Source organism: Ammospiza caudacuta, chromosome 22 (genome assembly GCF_027887145.1).
Source record: "Ammospiza caudacuta isolate bAmmCau1 chromosome 22, bAmmCau1.pri, whole genome shotgun sequence".
Classification (NCBI taxonomy): domain Eukaryota; kingdom Metazoa; phylum Chordata; class Aves; order Passeriformes; family Passerellidae; genus Ammospiza; species Ammospiza caudacuta.
This window is the reverse complement of record NC_080614.1, coordinates 9,952,599-9,972,519: the sequence shown is the minus strand read 5'-3', so window position 1 is coordinate 9,972,519 and position 19,921 is coordinate 9,952,599. Positions and strand designations below refer to the sequence as shown.

General features: G+C 58.8%; 1 protein-coding gene across 1 annotated transcript; it reads right to left on the bottom strand.

Moving 5' to 3' along the window:
• Positions 1–1,872: 1,872 nt before the first annotated feature.
• KLHL17 (kelch like family member 17) lies at positions 1,873–19,297 on the bottom strand. Its single transcript, XM_058818721.1, has 12 exons — positions 19,180–19,297; positions 10,639–10,892; positions 9,910–10,031; positions 9,106–9,327; positions 8,064–8,180; positions 7,464–7,677; positions 6,682–6,826; positions 6,040–6,207; positions 5,299–5,387; positions 4,194–4,267; positions 2,912–3,093; positions 1,873–2,101 (listed from the first exon to the last, which is right to left on the bottom strand). Exons 2-12 carry the CDS (start codon positions 10,847–10,849, stop codon positions 1,873–1,875), a joined length of 1,773 nt encoding a protein of 590 aa, XP_058674704.1. The 5' UTR covers positions 10,850–10,892; positions 19,180–19,297.
• Between the last annotated feature and the right edge of the window lie 624 nt (positions 19,298–19,921).

Genomic DNA, 19,921 nt, shown 5'->3' with positions numbered 1-19,921 from the left:
CCCCTCAGACAGCACAGACGGACAGACAGACACAGACAGGCGTCCCCTCCTCCTCCTCCTCCTCCTCGGCAGGGGACGGGCAGCACCAGGAGCGATCCCACCCCGGCACACGCCAGGGCGGGCGCTGACACCTCGTGTCCACACAGTGTGGGTCGGGGGGCTGGGGTCCCCCAGAAGGTGCTGGGGGGTTGTTTTTGCCCTTTCCTGCATAGTTTGGGCAGCACAGACAGGAGGTTCCCTCTCTGCTGGGTTCCCATGGGTCAGGCTCAGTGGGATATTGCTCAGGAGCCAGCCGGGGGACACAGGAGTCACTCTGCCCTGTCCCTGCTCCTCAGGAAGCAGGATCTCCTGCTGCTCGAGAACTCAGGCCCACAGGAACCACAGGAGTGAAATCTGAGCTCTGTGAGTGAGAACTGGGGAGCAGGGGAGGAAAAAGGAGGAAGGAACGAGTTCCAAAGAGTTGGACCATATTTCCAATGCTACATTTGAACATCCGGGCACATTGAGGTACCAGTGGTTGAGTCGTTCCTCTGCGGTGTGCAGAGCACCTGAGCTGTGCCTCAGCTCACGGCTCACACACACAGCACACCCTGAAACACCACAGCACGGGGCCCTGGCTCCAGGACAGGCCTCACAGTGCTAATTTAGCCAAGCTTTAGCTCATTAGAGGGGTTGTTTAATTGCCAGGGAGTCGCTGATTGGAAAGGGTCCCTCCCGTGCTGCTTTTGGCATCTCACACACGCACACACCCCACCCATCCAGAGAGAACCTCCAGGGCACAGGAATCATCTCCACAGATGAGAGAAGGAACTGCACTCCTCCTGCTGCCTGGAGAGCAGAGGGATGGGGAGTACCAGGGCAGAGTAAAAAACAAAGGGATATGGAGTCATATTAGCGTTCAAATAAAAAAGGCAAATAAAAAAATTAATACCCAAAAAAGTAATGCCAGGCAATCCTCCTCCTTCGGAAGGCTGGACTGTTCTTCCTCCAAGAACTGATTCCTTTCCACAAACCCAGAGTCTGCTTTGCAGAGAGGGGAACAGCAAACCCAGGGAGTCCCAGTCCAGAGCCTGGGCCAGCAGCGACGGCAGCGGTGCCACCAAGGTCCCTGCACCACCTGCCCGGCCAGACCACGCTCAGCTGGGCCCCCATGGGCGCCCTGGGGGGCTCAGGGGCCTCCCCACCCTGCAGGGCTGTGCCTGGGCTGGGCTTCTTCTCTTGCTGTGGTTAAGGCATCAAAGAGACGCCCTCGGAGCGGGGCAGCGTCCGGAGCGGGGCACACGCCTCGGGCTGAGCTGGCTACAGTGACATTCAGAGTGAGGGCCACACATTGTGCCCCGGGGCCACCACAGGGCAGGCAGTGCCACCACAGGGCCCCACGGGGCTGGCAGTGCCCGGCGGCACGGCTGGAGCACGGCAACCCCAGAAGCAGCAATGGTTTGGGGTCCCCTTGCCCAGAGGAGCTTTTGGGGGTGCTGGATGAGTCTGGCTGCAGGCAGAGCCCCCTGTGCCCTCCTGGAAGCACAGCTGGTGACCCTGGTGGCCCCATGGGTGTCCCCAGAGCCCCCTGTGCCCTGTGCCCTCCTGGAAGCACAGCTGGTGGCCCCGTGGGTGTCTCCAGGGCCCCCTGTGCCCTCCTGGAAGCACACCTGGTGGCCCTGGTGGGTGTCCCCAGAGCACCCTGTGCCCTGTGCCCTCCTGGAAGCACAGCTGGTGGCCCCGGTGGCCCCGTGGGTGTCCCCAGAGCCCCCTGTGCCCTCCTGGAAGCACAGCTGGAGGCCCCGGTGGCCCCATGGGTGTCCCCAGGGCCCCCACAGGGCCGGGTTGGCTCAGGCGCTGTCCCCAGGCCCTGGGGCACGGCCGGGCTCGCTGTCAAAGGCTCGTGGAGGACACGGAGAGCGTGGGCGAGGAGGGCGGGGGGAAGTTGAGCAGCTCCAGCACGGCCACCCCCACGCTGCTGCGGCGGGTGAACATGCACGAGGCCGCCACCCACTTGTTGGTGCGCGGGTTGTACTTCTCGATGGAGTTGAGGCTGGAGCTGCCGTCGTTGCCGCCCACGGCGTAGAGCCAGCCGTCCATGGCCACCAGGTCGTGGGTGCTCCTGCGAGGACAGCACGGGGACAGGCTGGGCGTGCTGGGGCGCTCAGCATGGCAGGCACCCCACAAACAGCCCGTGGAGAAACGAACTGTTGGGGCACCAACAGGCAGAGCACAGCACAGAGCCACTGATGTACCCCTTCAGTCTGACCCTCTCACCCCAACTTCGTCAAATACCAAACCCCATCAAATACCAAATCCCATCAAATACCAAACCCCATCAAATACCAAACTCCATCAAATACCAAACTCCATCAAATACCAAACCCCATCAAATACCAAACACCATCAAATAACAAACCTCATTAAATACCAAACACCATCAAATACCAAACCCTCTGAGCTCCCCCTTCATTCTGACACCGTCACCCAAACCTCATTGAATACAAAATCCCATCAAATACCAAACCCCATCAAATACCAAACCCAATCAAGTACCAAACCTCACCAAATACCAAACTCCATCAAATACCAAACTTCACCAAATACCAAACCTAATCAAATATCAAACCCTCCGAGCCCAAAATCATCAACATTGCAAGACTTAATTCCTCCCACAGCCCAGCAGCAGCATCTCAGTGGGCTCAGCCAGCTCAAGCCCTGGCTCTTTATGGCCACACAAAGGGCAGAGGATAAATCCCTGTGCAGAACATCCCTGCTGTGCCCTCCTGGCTGTCCCTGCAACCCCTCTGAGCACGGCAGGAGCGTGCTGAGCCAGCCACAAACCCTGACACCCCAACGTGCCTGTGTTTTGTGGCACAGCAAGGTGAGATCCCCGCTCCTGAGGCTCCAGAGGGCTCAGCCCCTTCCTCACCTGCGGATGTTCATGGGGGCCACGCTCTCCCAGGTGTTGGATTTGGGGTTGTAGCGCTCCACGGAGTTAAGGCAGCTGGTGCCATCATTGCCCCCGGCCACGTAGAGCATCCCCTCGAGCACGGCCACGCCTGCACTGCTCCTGCGGCTCAGCATGTTGGCAATGGGGCTCCAGGTGTTCATCTGGGGACAGGGAGCCCATCATTGCCACCCCACACACCCCTGCCAGGTCAGCAAGGGGGCTCCAGGTGTTCATCTGGGGACAGGGAGCCCATCATTGCCACCCCACACACCCCTGCCAGGTCAGCAAGGGGGCTCCAGGTGTTCATCTGGGGACAGGGAGCCCATCATTGCCACCCCACACACCCCTGCCAGGTCAGCAATGGGGCTCCAGGTGTTCATCTGGGGACAGGGAGCCCATCATTGCCACCCCACACACCCCTGCCAGGTCAGCAAGGGGGCTCCAGGTGTTCATCTGGGGACAGGGAGCCCATCATTGCCACCCCACACACCCCTGCCAGGTCAGCAAGGGGGCTCCAGGTGTTCATCTGGGACAGGGAGCCCATCATTGCCACCCCACACACCCCTGCCAGGTCAGCAAGGGGGCTCCAGGTGTTCATCTGGGGACAGGGAGCCCATCATTGCCACCCCACACACCCCTGCCAGGTCAGTCCTGCTCTGGCTGCCCAGCTCCTGGAATGAAAACCCTTTTGGGGGCATCACTTTGTTCCTCCCCGCTGTCCCGCAGTTGGCAGGAGCAATCTCACTGCCTGGCTCAGAGAGCACAGCAGCAGCTGGCAGGAGCCATCCCAGGGGCACAGAGATGCCCGTGCCAGGCCACCAGTTGTGCCCCAGCTGAATGCCAGCCCAGCCTCAGGGACTGAGCTGTATCTATTTCCAATCTGAGCGAGTGCAGCTGTGGCTTTGCAGCTCAGGAAAAGCCTCCAGGACCTTCCCTTTGATCTCTCTGCAGTGACCGACCCTGGTGGGCAGAGCTGTGTCCCCAGCCTGCCACACTCCCAGCCCAGCTGGGAACAGCTCAGGGCATGGACAGGACCCTGCTGCCCCCAGAACCACGGGCAGTGGGGCCAGGGGCTGTTCTGGTGCCCAAAGCTCACTGGGAGCTCTCCCAGAGCAGCTTTGGGTCACTGTGCTCAGGATTGCACCCTGGCTGCTGCGTCCCTGCTGATCCCCCTCCATCCCCCAGCCATGCACGGTGGCTTGAGGCCTTCCTGAAGAGGGGAGGAGCACAGGAGTCACCCAAACCTCCCTCCCACACTTACCTGGGGCTCGTACTTCTCCACCGTGGCCAGGTGTGACGAGCTGTCGTAGCCCCCCACTGCATAGAGGTTGCCTTCTGCAAAGACAGAGCACAGGCATGAGCTGAAAACACCTCCCTGTCCCACTCACAACGTCACAGGTGCCACTCTGGGGGTGCCCACACAGGTCCAGGCTGAGCCCCAGCACAGGTGCCACTCTGGTTAAAATTAGGGAAGTTACATTTCGATAATTAGCACGGACTGAGTTATAAGAATTAAAAATACTTTTTAATACATTATTAAAATAAGGAGAAGAGAATTTACTTTCTTTTAGAGCTTGACGCAGTTCTTTTACATCACGGTGAGAAAGACTTTCAAATCGTGGATTTACATCATCACGATTATACCTTAAAGGTAATGCAAAGAGTAGTTTCTTTGAATTTAAATATTTTTTAATTTTTAAAATTTTTAATTTTTAATTTTTAAAATTAAATATTTAAATCTAATTTTGATTAATATTAGACTAATTAGGTAATCGTAACGGAGGGTCAACTTCTAATTTAGATTGTTTTTTAGGTTTTTTTTTTCTCAGTACTATTGTGTCTGAATTGGAGGAGCAGGTAGTATTACTATTAGCTGTTTCGGGAGTTCTTGGCAGAGGTGTTGCAGAGGGGACAGGAACCGGGGCAGAGCAGCACAAGGAACCCTCAGGAGCCTGCCCAGGACCCCCCAGCCCCCTGGCAGCACTCACCCAGCGTGCCCAGGACCCCCTGGCAGCACCCACCCAGCGTGGCCAGGACCCCCAGCCCCCTGGCAGCACCCACCCGCGTGCCCAGGACCCCCTGGCAGCACCCAGCTGGCATGGCCAGGACCCCCAAACCCCTGGCAGCACCCAGCTGGCATGGCCAGGACCCCCAAACCCCTGGCAGCACCCACCCGGCATGGCCAGGACCCCCAAACCCCTGGCAGCACCCACCTGGCATGGCCAGGACCCCCAAATCCCTGGCAGCACCCACCCGGCGTGCCCAGGACCCCCAAACCCCTGGCAGCACCCACCCAGCGTGCCCAGGACCCCCTGGCAGCACCCAGCTGGCATGCCCAGGACCCCCAAACCCCTGGCAGCACCCACCCAGCGTGGCCACGCGCACGTAGCGCCTGCGGGTGCTCATGGCAGCGATGGACGTCCAGGTGCCCGTCAGCGGGTCGTACCTCTCTGCACTGCAGGGACACAGGGACAAAGGTGGGACACTGGGAAAGCCCAGGGCAAAGCTCCTGGACATGGGGAGCTCTCACAGATTGGGGACAGACAGGGGAAATGCACGGGGAGCTGCCACAGGCTGGGTTCTGTTGGGGCCGAGGGATACAAAGTGGGGAGAAGGAGGTGTGTCGCAGACATCTTTTCATTAAAAATCCTTTCCTTAGGATTTTTCCTCCTGAGAAGCTGGGAGGCCTAAGGAACAAAATGTAAACAATGGTTATCTGCTGCTGTGGGATGTAACAGGTGCATCTGTGATTGGTCTCATGTGGTTGTTTCTAATTAATGGCCAATCACAGCAGAGCTGGCTCACAGAGAGCCAAGCCACAAACCTTTGTTATCATTGTTTTCTATTCTATTCTTAGCCCGCCTTCTGAGATGAAACTTTTCTTTCTATTCTTGAGTATAGTTTTAATGTAATATATATCATAAAACAACAAATCAATCCTTCTGAAACCTGGAGTCAGATCCTCGTCCCTTCCCTCATCCTGAGGCCCCTGTGAGCACCGTCACAGAGGCGAGCTGTCAAACATCTGCTCCAGGCTCAGGAGCAGGGCTCCCAGCTCCAGGACAGTGCGTGCAGGAGCAGGGAGGCTGCAGCCAGGCAACCCCTACCTGTTGAGGCACGAGGCCCCATCGTACCCCCCGGCAGCGTAGAGGAGCCCGTGCAGGGCTGCCACCCCCAGGCAGCTCCTCCGGGTGCCCATGGACACCTCGGGCTGCCAGCAGTTGGTGACAGGGTCGTAGGACTCCACGGTGGCCAGGTCAGAGGTGCCGTCGTAGCTGCAGAGGGGCAGAAGAGGCTGCTCAGAGAAGCTGTGCCTGCCCCTGGATCCCTGCAAGCGTCCAAGCTGGACGGGGTTTGGAGCAAAGTGGGATGGTGGAAGCCGTGATGGGTGGGATGAGATGGGATTTAAATTCCAACCCAAACCAGTCTGGCACTCTGAGGGAAACGGGCAGTTCAGGAGGGGGCACTGCCCATGAGGAATGCCCATGGGGCAGGTCACTCCTGTGGGGTCAGTCCTGCTCCTGCCATGAAAACCCTTTTGGGGGGGTCCTCCTTTCTGTCCTCCCCTCTCTCCCACAGTTCCCGGGAGGAATCTCAGCTTCCTGCCTCAGAGAGGCCAGCAGCAGCTGGCAGGAGCCATCCCAGGGACACAGAGATCCCCGTGCACAGAAAAGGAGCTGTTCCACGGCCACCCCAGACATCCAGGATCATGCTGCCCATCCATGCCCCCCCTCCCCATGCCCCCTTACCCTCCCACGGCGTAGAGCTTGTTCCCGATGGCGGCGACGCCGACGCGGGCGCGGCGCGTGGACATGGAGGCCACCATGTGCCAGCGGTCCGTGCGTGTGTCGTAGGCCTCGCAGTCCCCGTGGATGGCAAACAGGCTCCCTCCACCTGCTCGGGGAGGGCCAGTGTTGGAATTCAGGGCATCCCTCCTGTCGGGGTCTCTGGCTGCTCAGAGTGACCCCAAGAAAAGCTGGAAAGGCTCTTCGCAGCCTGGCGGTCAAAGGAGGAGTCAGAGCTCTTCATTTCTCAGTCTCAAGGTTGTTTATTGTACCTGATCTATAAAATTCTTTCTCCTGCTCTGCCAAGGTCCACTCAGCAGGACAGTCAGAGGCACTGTGCCTGCCCCCGGGGCGGTGTTATCTAACATAGGTGATAGGTATTGGAAAGTAATTGTAAATATTGTACATGTAGTTTTTAGTATAAAAAGATAACACCGCCCCGGGGGCAGGCAGAGTGCCTCTGTATGTCCTGCTGAGTGGACCTTGGCAGGGCAGGAGAAAGAATTTTAAAGATAAGAAATAATAATAAACTTGAGAATTAGAATAGAAGAGCTCTGACTCCTTCGACCGCTGGGCTGCGAAAAGAGACTTTCTAACACATCTGGGGGTCACTGTGAGCAGCTAGAAATCCTGAGAGCTGAGGGGAGCAAACACAGCCCAAACCCCTGGGATGGGGCAGGGATTTTGGGCAGGGATTTGGGCAGGGATTTGGGGTGGCAGGGATTGGGGCAGCAGCAGGCCCTCACCCACAGCGAAGAGCACGGTGCTGGCGCCCTCGCAGCGGCGCGGCCGCGTGCGGCTGTTGCCCAGCACCCCTCTCTGCTCGGGCATCAGGTGGTACTTGAGCGCCTCGATCAGCAGGTCCTTGCACTCCGAGTGGTGCCGCACCAGCAGCTCCGTGTCCACGTGGCTCATCAGGAAATCCCGGCTCAGCAGCGGCAGCCGCACGCACTTCATCAGCTGGGGGGACAGCAGAGCAGGCAGTGGGACACGGGGACTGGAAGGGGACAGCTGGGATCAGGGAGAAACTCCTGGGGCTGCCCCATCCCTGGGAGTGCTCAGGGACGGCTTGGAGCAGCCTGGGATAGCCAAAGGTGTCCCTGTCCATGGCAGGGGGTGGAATGAGATGGGATTTCAGGTCCCTTCCCACCTGGACTGGAAGTGGTAGGACAGGGACCTGCTGCTCCTGCCCTGTCCTGCAGCTTCCTCCAGGCCAGGCACTCGGAGATGGTGGGCACAAGCAGCCCCCTTCCAGCACTCTCATCTTTTCCCAACCCACTCTCCCCTTTTCCCAGTCCACTCTGAGCCCTTCCCAACCCACCCTCAGCCCATTCCCAGCACCTCACCCTGGGCACGTGCTGTCTCCTGCTGTCCACGTCGTGTTTGACCCAGCTGAGCACAGCCCTGTACACCTCCTCCTCCGAGGGCACATTGAGGCTGTCGCTGGAGATGAGGTCCAGCACCTGGGGAGGGCAGAGCTGCTCGGTGTGGAGGCACTCCCAGCTCCCAGCACAGTGAGCAGCAGTGCCAGGGGCACAGCTCTGCCTCCTGGACGTGCTGGGGGCTCCAAACAGCGACTGGTGCCCCAAAGGCAGCAGGTGCAGCTCTGTGGGGACATCTCTGACCATCCTCCCTGGTTCTTTTCCCCCACTGTGGCGGAGGCTGCTGCAATGCCTGACAATTGTCGCTGGCAGCGGCAGCAGGGAGATGACTCTACTGGCATTTGTCCCTTCTGTATTTCCTGGGACAGACCCAGCAGCCCTGGCTGCTCCCAGCACTGTCCCTTCACCTGCCAAGGGCTGCAGAGGTGCAGCAGGGGCAGATGGGACCCTCCCCTCATTGTCACCTCCCCCTGCCCCGGGGATGGGTGACAGAAACCCCATCCCCTCAGTGCACATCCCTCAGGCTTTATCCTCACACATGGAGCAGGACAAGCTGTGCTGCACCCTGACCTGCACACTGCCAGCAGGGCCTCTGTCACAGACATGCTTTATGAAAAATCCTTTCCTTAGGATTTTTTCTCCTGAGAAGCTGAGAGGCCTCAGGAATAAAATTATCTGCTGCTGTGGAATGCAACAGGTGGATCTGTGATTGGTCTCATGTGGTTGTTTCTAATTAATGGCCAATCAGCTAGCTCGGACTGTCTCGGTCAGTGATTTATCATTTCTTATAATTTCTTATTCTATTCTTAGCTAGCCTTCTGATGGAATCCTTTATTCTATTCTTTTAGTATATTTTTAATATAATATCTATCATAAAATAATAAATAAAGCCTTCTGAAAGAGGTACGCAGTCTCTATCGCGCCAATGGCGTCTTTGCATGGAGTCAACACTCTCGTCTGTTCCCTCATCCTGGGACCCTGTGAACACCACTGCCACAGGCCTCACCTGTTTGAGGGGCAGCAGCATGAACTCCTCAGTCTTGGACACCTCCACGAAGTGCTGCAGCACGTACTTGTGGGCAGACTTGAGCAGGTCGCTGCAGGAGTGGGTGTCAGCAAAGCCCCGGATGCCCAGGCAGTTGGAGGGGTCCAGCTGGCTGAGCAGGAACTTGCAGCAAGCATCCCTCACACCATTGAGCTGAAGCAGGCTGGCAGCAGGGAGAAGGGTCTGGCAGGGTGGAAAAGAACGGGGCAAAAGGGAGTTCCCAGGGCAAAGGAACGATTTTCACCCTCGTCCCACTGCGAGGCACGAGCAGAGCGGGTTTAGTGAGTGAGCACCTCCAGGCACAGAAAGGACAGAGCACTCCTGGTTTCCAAGGTAGAGAACAGCTGGGGAGGACACCTGTAACTCCCCCCAGGGCCAGGTGAAGGGCGGGTGCTCAGGAGCAGGGCTGGAAACTGCACAGAGCTTTGAGGAGCCACCTCTGGGAAGGGAATCAGCTCCCTGAGCACTGCCAGCCCCAGAAAGGACAGAAAGGACAGAGCACTCCTGGTTTCCAAGGTGGAGAACAGCTGGGGAGGACACCTGTAACTCCCCCCAGGGCCAAGTGCTCAGGAACAGAGCTGGGAACTGCACAGAGCTTTGAGAAATCACCTCTGGGAAGGGAAGGGCAGCAGCTCAGCTCCCTGAGCACTGCCAGCCCCAGCTGCCACCACAGGCACAGCTGGCAGAGCTGAGCAGGAGAGGGGAGTCCCAAAGAGGAAAATGTGGAACAGAACAGCTTCGTGGAGCAAGGGGAACAGCTCCTACCTGCACATTGCCCTCTCCCACCACGATCTCAGCCGTGTAGGCGTACTGCACCAGCTGCTCCAGCGCCTGCGGGTCGATGTCGTGCAGTGTCACATGGGTCTGGCGGCTCTCACTCATCTCATCTGGGCCAAAGGACACCCAAAATGAGCAAAAACCCCCCAGCAGGGCTGCTCCCCCACAGGAGGATGCGTGGCACCAGCTGCATCCACCTCTGCATCCCAGCCCAGGGAGGGTTTCTGTCCAGCTCTGGGGAATGGGGACCAGGACTGCAGGAGGGACACCAGGATCCTGGGCAGGGAGGGACACCAGGATCCTGTTGAGAGGGACATCAGGATCCTGAGCAGGAATCCTGGGCAGGGAGGGACACCAGGATCCTGGGCATGGAGCTGTGGGCAAAGGGAATCAGGGAAGGGAGGGAACTGGAGGATTAAACCATGCATGGAACAAGTGGTTTGTTTCTGGAAGGTTTCCTGCCCAGCTCTAGGGATTGGGGGGCAGGTCTGCAGGACGGGGGACAGGATCCTGTGCAGGAGGGGGACACCAGGATCCTGCACATGGGCAAAGGGACTCAGGGAAAGCAGTGAAATGAGGAATATTCCTGCTCTTGCTGACAGAAATGACACATGAAAGGGCAGGGCAGTGAGAACAGGGAGGGGATTTGAGCAGAGAGGGGATTTGGAGAGGGGAGAGCTGCCAGCCTGTCCCTGGGGAAGAGAGGACTCTACTTGCTTGTGAACATGGCGTGGAAGTAGGGGCTGCACGACGCCAGCACCACCTTGTGGGCCTTGATCTCCTTGGTGGCCACGTGCAGGACGATGTCGCAGAGCAGCCCCCGCTGCCGCATGCGGTTCATGCACACGAAGGCGTCGTGGTAGTGGCGTTTGGAGTTGTGGGAGATGCTGTGCCCGTCGCGGTTCAGCAGCTGCACTGCCCCCTCCATGGCTGCGGCGGGCACCGGCGGGGGCAGCGCCCTCCCGCCGCCTCTGCCAAAGGGGCAAACAAAGGGTTAACGGCGGGAGGGGGCTGCAGGGCGCACGGGGGTACAGGGGAAACTGGGGGGATTTGGTAAATGGGCTTCAAAGGAGGCACCTTGGGCAGGGAAAGAGCCACAGCCAGGGTGGACCCAAAATGGAACCAAGGTGGGCACAAGGTGGACCCAAGGTGGATCCAAAGTGGACCCAAGATGGACACAAGGTGGATCCAAGACAGATCCAAAGTGGACCCAAGACGGACATAAAATGGACCCAAGATGGACCCAAGATGAACCTAAGGTGGACCCAAGATGGACAGTGAGTCACGAGTTTTCAGACTTTTATAAGCTTTGGTCCATGTCCATATTGGGGTTCATTGTCCAATCCCAGCTCCATGTTCTGCAGTGCCACCCTCCCAGTTTGCTCTCCTCAATTCCCTGCTGTTGGCACTTTTTGGGCCTGGAGCTGCAGCTTGGTTCTGGGGCTGGAAAAGGATTGTTCTGTGTGCCTGAGCTGTGAGGAGAACTGCTGACACTTCATATGAAGCTCAGTTACAAACCAATGCAGCACAAAATGTGGAAAATATGAAAGCTCAGACTTAAGGCTTCAATGCAGGCTTTAGCCCTGGGTGATCCCTGTGGGAGCCACCACAGCTCAAGCACCCTGTGCTGACAGCGACCCTGACAGCTCTGACCAGGCCCTGACAGGGAAATGTCATCTGCTTCAAACAAAGAAGGGAAATTCAGGCTCAATATGGGGAAGGAATTCTCCCCTGTGAGGGTGGGGAGGCCCTGAATGGATTTCCCAGAGAAGCTGTGGCTGGATGGAGCTCAGAGCCCCCTGGGATAGTGAAAGCCATCCCTGCCTATGGAACCAGATGATTTTTCACACTCCCTTCCAACCCGAACCATTCAGTGCTTCTAGGAAAACAAACCCTGCCTGCTCAAGGAACATTTATTCACGCAGAGATTTCCTCCCCCTGCTGCTGTCTGCATGCACAAGGCCTTTGTGCCGGCGCTGGGGGGGCGAGCGGGGATGACTGAGCAGCAGGAGGAAGGAGGGGGAGGCAGCACAAGCAGCTTGAACCCGTCCCGAGGCTGCCGGCTGCCCCCGCGTCCCTGCGGCGAGAGGATCCCCTCGGCCCCCGCTCCTGCACACCTCCAGCATCCTCACCCTGCCAGCCCAAAATAGCAAAGCGGCACCGTGGGCCTGCTCCGCCTCGGCTGCAGCCCGCCCTGCCTTTTTAAAATAGCAAAGCGGCACCGTGGGCCTGCTCCGCCTCGGCTGCAGCCCGCCCTGCCTTTATAAAATAGCAAAGCGGCACCGTTGGCCTGCTCAGCCTCGGCTGTAGCCCGCCCTGCCTTTTTAAAATAGCAAAACGGCATCGTGGGCCTGCTCAGCCTCGGCTGCAGCCCGCCCTGCCTTTCTATGGAGCAGTTGTAGAGAGAGGATCCCCTCGGCCCCCGCTCCTGCACACCTCCAGCATCCTCACCCTGCCAGCCCAAAATAGCAAAGCGGCACCGTGGGCCCGCTCAGCCTCGGCTGCAGCCCGCCCTGCCTTTCTATGGAGCAGTTGTAGCACGTACGGAGGCCGGGGGAGGATGGAAAGATGAATAAACTTCTTTTATTTCCTGCGCGGGGAGAGAAGCCTGCAGTGCCCTTTGCTGCTGGCAGAGGTGCCACGAGGTCCCTGCTGCCCCTGGCACAGGCAGGGTCTGCTGGTGCTCTCCAGAGGAACAGCAGGGTGGCACCATGCCCTGGGCACCAGGGAAGAGCCCAGGATTGTGGTCCTGTCCCCCAGCATCCCATTTTGGGAAGCTGCAGCATCCCTGGGACACCCCATCTCCTAATTGCCATCTGCTGGCTGAGGTGCCCACAGAAAATAGGGTTTTTGTTATTTACATCCCTGCCTGGGCTCCAGAGGGGCAGGGTTAAACTCCAGGGGGGCAGGCACAGAGCCCAAAACATTTGTGGGCTTGATTATGACCCATGAAAAAATTTACCAACCTTAGATGAAGATCAGCAAGCCACAACAGTTTAAGTAGAATAATAGTGAAGTTATCACGGGGTGAAAAAGCAGATTTTGGGGTTTTTAGAATGGGGGTTCAGGGGGGCAAGATGGAGGGAACCGGGTGTGTCCAGCCTTTCTCCTTCTTCTTCTTGGCCTCCATCTTCTGGGTGATGTTGGCACTTTTGGATTGGTTTAGAGTAGAAACTCACTGTCCAACATAGGTGATATGTATTGAGAAGGAATTGTAAACATTGTACATGTAGTTTTTAGTATAAAGACATAACACCACCCGGGGGCAGGGAGAGTGCCTGGAACTGTCCTGCCAGACAGACCTTGGCAGGGCAGGAGAAAGAATCTTTTATAGATAAGAAACAATAAACAACCTTGAGACCGAGAACTGAAGAGCTCCAACTCATTCTTCAAGCACTCAGGGTTGGAAAAGAGACTTTTAACATTTCTGGGGTCACTGTGAGCAGCTAGAGATCCTGAGACTGCTCCCTGTGCCCTGTGCCACCTCACTGGCAGCACCAAACACCCCTTTTTTCCCTGGTAAAACCCCATTTGCAGGAAATGAGGCTCTGTGGGGTGTCACTAACACCACAGGGACAGAGCAGCAGTGTCAGGGCTGCACGGGGGGGAGGCAGCACAAACCCATCCTGTGGGCAGCAGCAGCACTGCACGTGTCCCCACGGGCTGGGACGGATGTGCTGCCTCCCCTGGAATAACTCTGAGGCTGTGGCACACAAAAAACCCCAAAAAAACAAGAAAAGGAGGCGTTTGTTTGGCTCCTCTGCGCCAGAGCGTGGCCGTGCATAACAGCTCTGTTAATTAATGCAAATGATCCCTGCCCAAAGGGAGGCCTGTTCTCCGCGCACAAAAACACCATATTTTGCTGGGAGCGAAGAGAAGTGTGCAGAGCAATAAACAGAGCATCCTCCAGGGAGAGGCTGCGAGGCTGCCCTTTCCCCAGGAAGGGCCTGCAGAATGGCTTTTTGTGGGCAGCCTGGAGGGGCATTCTGTGTCTGGCAACAGAGCAGGGCTGGGAGGCAGCAGGGCCACATCCTGTGCAGCTGCTGCCGTGGTGGGGACAGGGAGCAGGGCACAGCCCCCATGCCCCCGGGCCTGGCACACAGCCAGGCTCCAACCCATCCCCTGCTCCAACCATCCCCTGCTCCAACCCATCCCCTGCTCCAATCCATCCCCAACCATCCCCTGCTCCAACCATCCCCTGCTCCAACCATCCCCTGCTCCAACCCATCCCCTGCTCCAATCCATCCCCAACCATCCCCTGCTCCAACCATCCCCTGCTCCAACCCATCCCCTGCTCCAATCCATCCCCAACCATCCCCTGCTCCAACCATCCCCTGCTCCAACCATCCCCTGCTCCAACCATCCCCAACCCATCCCCTGCTCCAACCCATCCCTGCTCCAACCATCCCCTGCTCCAATCCATCCCCAACCCATCCCCTGCTCCAATCCATCCCTGCTCCAACCCATCCCTGCTCCAACCATCCCCTGCTCCAACCATCCCCTGCTCCAACCCATCCCTGCTCCAATCCATCCCCTGCTCCAACCCATCCCTGCTCCAACCATCCCCTGCTCCAATCCATCCCCAACCCATCCCCTGCTCCAACCCATCCCCTGTGCGTGTCCCCATCCCTTTGTGCCTCATCCTTGCTGGAAAAGCAGCTGTTTGTGCCCAGCCCTGCAGCTCCCACACAAGGGAGAAGGCACAAAGCCCTCGGTGGCACTCGGTGCCCTCAGTGGCACTCAGCTGGGGCACAGCAGCACAAACAGCTCTGCCAGGTGGCACCGTGGGGCCAGGCCCCCCTCCAGGGCTGGACCCCCCAAAATGGCACAGCCAAACCCCACCTGGGATGGAGCAAAAGCCTGGATCCCTGGGGATTGAGAGGATCACAGTGCAGCAGCATTTTTCCATCAATAATCAAGTGCCAGGGCTGTCTGCACAGCCACAGCAGATCTGCACTGCCCTTACCCTTCAAACTAGGATATCCCAAATTATTCCTTCTTCCAGAGGGAAATAACAATAACTTCTATTTTGCAATTATAAAAATAATTTCTATTTTGCGATTTATTACAAAATAAATTTCTTACAAAATTGCGCTGCCACCTTTCCCACAATCAAGCCCAGCAGAGAGGATGGGAACCATTCAGCTGTGCCTGTCCAGGAGCCAGACGCCAGGCAGGCACTGAAGCCAGGCAGCTGTCCCCAGCAGGATGTGTCACCCAGTGCCACTGACACAGAAAATGAAACGCTCTGGGGTCCAGGCCTTGCTCAGCCTGCAGCCAGGGAGCTCCCACAGGCACTGACAGCATCAGCAGCTCGTTGTGAGCTCAGCCTGGGAAAGCTGAGCCTGGAAAGCTGAGCCTGGGAGAGGCAGGGCTGGCAAGCAGCAAGGGAGGGAGCTGCTCTGGCACCAAGGGGATGCTCTGAGCTGCAGATCCTCATTGCTCCCCACAGCAGAGTTTTGCACCTGTGCAGAGCTCAGGGCTGAGATTTTGGATGGAAGTGGCAGCAAGGGAGCTGTCCCTCCTGGAACCAGCCCTGCCCTGGGGAGGGAGCAGGAACTGGGGAGCTGGCAGTGCCAGGGAATCTGGGGACACAAGGACACACAAATGGGGTGAGCAGCACAGCCCAAATAGGGACAAGGAGCACAGCCCGGCCCTAAAAACACCTAAAACCCCCTCCAAACCTCCTAAAACCCCTCCAAACCCCCTCTCCTGCATCCCCTGCTGCTCCTGCAGCTTCCTGGCACGGCTGTGCTGCCTCAAGGCAGGGCAGGGCAGCACAGACAGCGCTGACTCTGCAGCACTGAGAATCCCCAGCTCCCAGGAGGGCTGGGGCTTTTTTATTTATTTAATTTTTTTTTTTTTTAATGAATTAGGCATAACTGACACGCACTGAATCCTCCTGTCTAGACATCTGCAGAGAAGTGACAAGCTGCCAGGGAGGATGTGGAGCCTCAGCAAGGGGGTGGGGAGGACAGGGAAAAGCTGCACTCAGCTGCCAGCTCCAGGCACAGGGGCACTGCTGGCTCCAGGCAAGGAGGGCTCTCGGCACCCTGACCTGGGCACGGCCTCCCAGCCCCTCCTGTAATCACCACACTCTCCTAATTACAGCCTGGCTCCTCGCTATTCCCTGGGGAGTTTTGCTGGGAAGCTCCAACTGCTCTCAGTCACCCCAAAAAGTGAGCATGAGAAAGAGGCTCAATGCCTTGGGAGATTCCCACATATCAGGGGGATGAAGAGCATCCTCACCATCCTCATCTCAGTGCCCACAGCCTTGTCCTCACCTCCCCCAGGCAGCAGCTCCTCCAAACTCAGCTTTTGTCCTGCAGCTCCAAGCAAGGCTCCATGCTTGAGGGGTTCCGAGGCATCTGCGCCAAGATTTGGGTCATTTTCAAGTAATTGGTGGTGAGGGTCAGCACTGAGGAGGTTTGGGACTGCTGGACTCCCGGGCTGGGGAGGAACAAGGAGTGGAAATGGATTCCTGCCAGAAGGTGCAGGTGCCAGCTGCACTGGGTTGGACTGCAGCTCCCAGAGGCCAGCACAGAGCACACCAAAAGCTGAGCAGGACGAGCCCTGTGGCTCTGAGAGGAGCTGCAAATGTGGGTCATGTCCTGATTCCCCTGCCCAGCGTCCCCAGCAGCAGAGCTGGGCACAGCTCTGGTCACCAGTGGGCATTGCTGGCTCTGCCCTCTCACACCAAGGGGAAGGGATGGTTCCCAAAGCCTCCTCCAGCCAACAGAGACCAGCCCAGCTCTGCACCTCCTGCTCTGAACCAGCTCTGAGCTTCTGTGGAGCAGTGGGAAAGCCATTCCAAGGCAGGAAACAAAAGGATTCCCTCCCATCTCCTGGCCAGCAGCAGCACAGGCCACATCCCCAAACACAGAGCTATGTGACACCATGGCCTTGAGCTCACTGGCACAACGGGGCCTGCCAAGGCCAGCAGGTCCCAGCCCTCGGGAACTGCAGCTGGAGGAGCTCAAATTCCTGTCCCTGAGGAGCCACATCCTTCAGGGATGGTTACAGCAGCCCAGATGGAGCCTCTCAGGCCTCCCCAGCCCAGGCTGTGCCCAGACCCAGGAGGCAGCACTGGGGCTTCAGTGGGGCTGCTGACATGAAGCAGGGAATGGGCCCAGAGCAGCTCCCCAGCAGATCTGCACACGGAGTTCATGAAATACAGCAAAGAATGGGCCCAGAGCAGCTCCCCAGCAGATCTGCACACGGAGTTCATGAAATACAGCAAAGAATGGGCCCAGAGCAGGTCCCCAGCAGATCTGCACACGGAGTTCATGAAATACAGCAAAGAATGGGCCCAGAGCAGCTCCCCAGCAGATCTGCACATGGCTGTTCCTGACATGGAGCAGGGAATGGGCCCAGAGCAGCTCCCCAGCAGCTCCCCAGCCCTTCAGAGGACGCCTGCTCTGATTTCCAGGCCGTCTCCAGCACCAGGCTGGCACAAGGGAGCGGGGCAGATGGTCACAGTCTGTGCTGGCAGAACAGAGCCCTCCCAGTGCCACCCGCACGGAGCTGCCCCGGGCTGGCAGCAGGCACAGGGACCCCCCAGCCCCCCGAGATGCCCGGGAGCTGCTCCCTGTGCGTGCTGGGCTCCCCAGCCAAGGGAGCAGGTGCCTGGTGCGCCTGCCAGCGCCTGGTGTGCTCTGAATTAGCTGCTCTCTGCTGTGATTCATTAATCACTCAGTGCTCAGGAAGGAAACTCGCATCTCTACACCCAACATCTCCCCGGGTCTTACTCACTGCTCTGCTGAATAAAGGGTTTCCAGCAGATGTTCACGGGCCAGGGAGAAACTCGGGGTGCAGAGGGAACGGGGCTTGCTTTGAAAACCAAAAGGTTTTCATCCCTGAGGGGTCAGTGAGCCCCAGAACACCAAACCTGTAACAAACCAGCACCAATGAGCCCCAAAACACCAAACCTGTAACAAACCAGCACCAGTAAGCCCCAGAACACCAAACCTGCAACAAACCAGCACCAGTGAGCCCCAAAACACCAGACCTGTAACAAACCAGCACCAGTGAGCCCCAAAACACCAGACCTGTAACAAACCAGCACCAGTGAACCCCAGAACACCAGACCTGTAACAAACCAGCACCAGTGAACCCCAGAACACCAAACCTGCAACAAACCAGCACCAGTGAGCCCCAAAACACCAAACTTGTAACAAACCAGCACCAGTGAGCCCCAGAACACCAAACCTGTAACAAAACCAGCACTAAACACTAAAGGCACCCAAAAACATCCACGTGTTGCTGAATCACTCCAGAATCACGTCCAGCAATGCAGAGCCCCCCAGAACAATGCTGTGGGACAGCAGGAAGTGACAGCAGAGCTGCACAGAGAGGCACCAAAGCAAGGCCACAGCTCCTGCGGGCTGGCACCGCACAGGGACAGTGCAGGGACAGCCAGGGACAGCCAGGGACAGCCACCCTGTCCTTCCCTGCCGAGTGCAGGGCTCTGCTCCCCGGAGAGGGAGGTTTTGCTCAGCCAGCAGAACCAGCCCAGCTGCCAGCCTGGCCTGAGCTGCAGGACCAGCTCCAGCCCCAGCTCCAGCAGCGATGCTGAGGCTCAAGGAGAGCCCTCTGCCCCGGCAGCCCCTGCAGAGGCCACCAAAAAGCTGCGTCCCACAAGTTTCCAGGAAGGAAAGCGCCTCTCCCCGTGCCCTTCACTGCCAGCCCCGAGCCCCCCGGGGCAGGGGAACACCCCGGGGCTGCGGCTTTCCCATTTCCTACGGGATCCGGCAGCACTTGGCAGAGGGCAGACGGGAGGAGGGCACAGGGATGCTGCCGGCCTGAGTTGATGCAGAGAGAGCGGCCGCACGGGCTGGGGAGGGCACCGGCCGCTCCGAACCCCTGCAGATATTCGGGAACCACAGCGGCTGGGCCAAAACCTTCGGAGGGTGCGGCGGGGTACCCCGAAAGCAAACTCGCTCTGCGGGGAGGGATGTGCAGGGGCAGCGCCGGCAGTGATGGAGCGGCGGCTCCTCCGGGGGTCCCCCATCATCCCCGGGGACCGCTCCGGTGTGCCCCCATCCCGTTATCCCTCCGGTGTGCCCCATCCCCGGTGACCCCTCCGGTGTTCCCCCATCCCGTTACCCTCCGCTCCCTTTCCTCCCGCGGCCGGGCCCTGCGGGAAGAGGGACAGAGCGAGAGAGAGAGAGAGGAGGAAGAAGAGGGAGAGGAAGAGGCAGCCGGAGAGGAAGAGGAGCGGAGGCGCGGGCGGCAGGGCCGTGCCCCGGCGGTACTCACGGCTCCGGGGCGGCCACGGCCCGAGCCGGGCGATGCCGCGGGTCCCGCTACACCCGCAGCGGCCCCGCGCCGGGGATTCGGGGCGGGCCGGGGGCGGGCAGGTGCGGCGGCGGCTCCGGGGCTGCGGCTTCCTCCGTCACCCGGAATAACCCCGCGGCGGCCCGGCCCGGCCCGGCCCCGCACGTGTGGCCGTGTGGCCGTGTGTCCGTGCGCGGGCCCAGCGCTCCGAACCCAGCGGCACCGGCCCCGCTGCGGGCCCGGCACCGGCACCGGCACCGGGGGCGGGGCCAGCGGGCGAGGGCGGGGCCAAACGGGGAATGAGGCGGGGCGATGAGCGGAGGCCACGCCCCCGCTGCCGAGAGCCGCACAAAGGGTGAGGGGCGGGGCTAATCCGGGGGCGTGGCCAGTGCTGGTGGGCGTGGCCTGAGGGGCGTCCCGAAATAATTTATGCAGGGAAAGAGTTTTGGGTCATGGGCCCATCAGCACCTTGTCACCGCCCAAAGTACTGAGTGCCACCTCCAGGAGCTCCTGGACACCTCCAGGGAGGCCAGCCTGGGGCTGATGAACGCCTTGTCACAGCCCAGAGCACGGAGTGCCACTTCCAGGGATGGGGACTCCAACCCGTCACTGTGCAACCCCTGCCAAGGCCTGGTCTGCCTTTCCATGGAGAAATTCATGCTGGTGTCCAGCCTCAAACCAGCCCCGGTGCAGCTTAAAACTCCGTCCTCGTGTCCTGTCACTT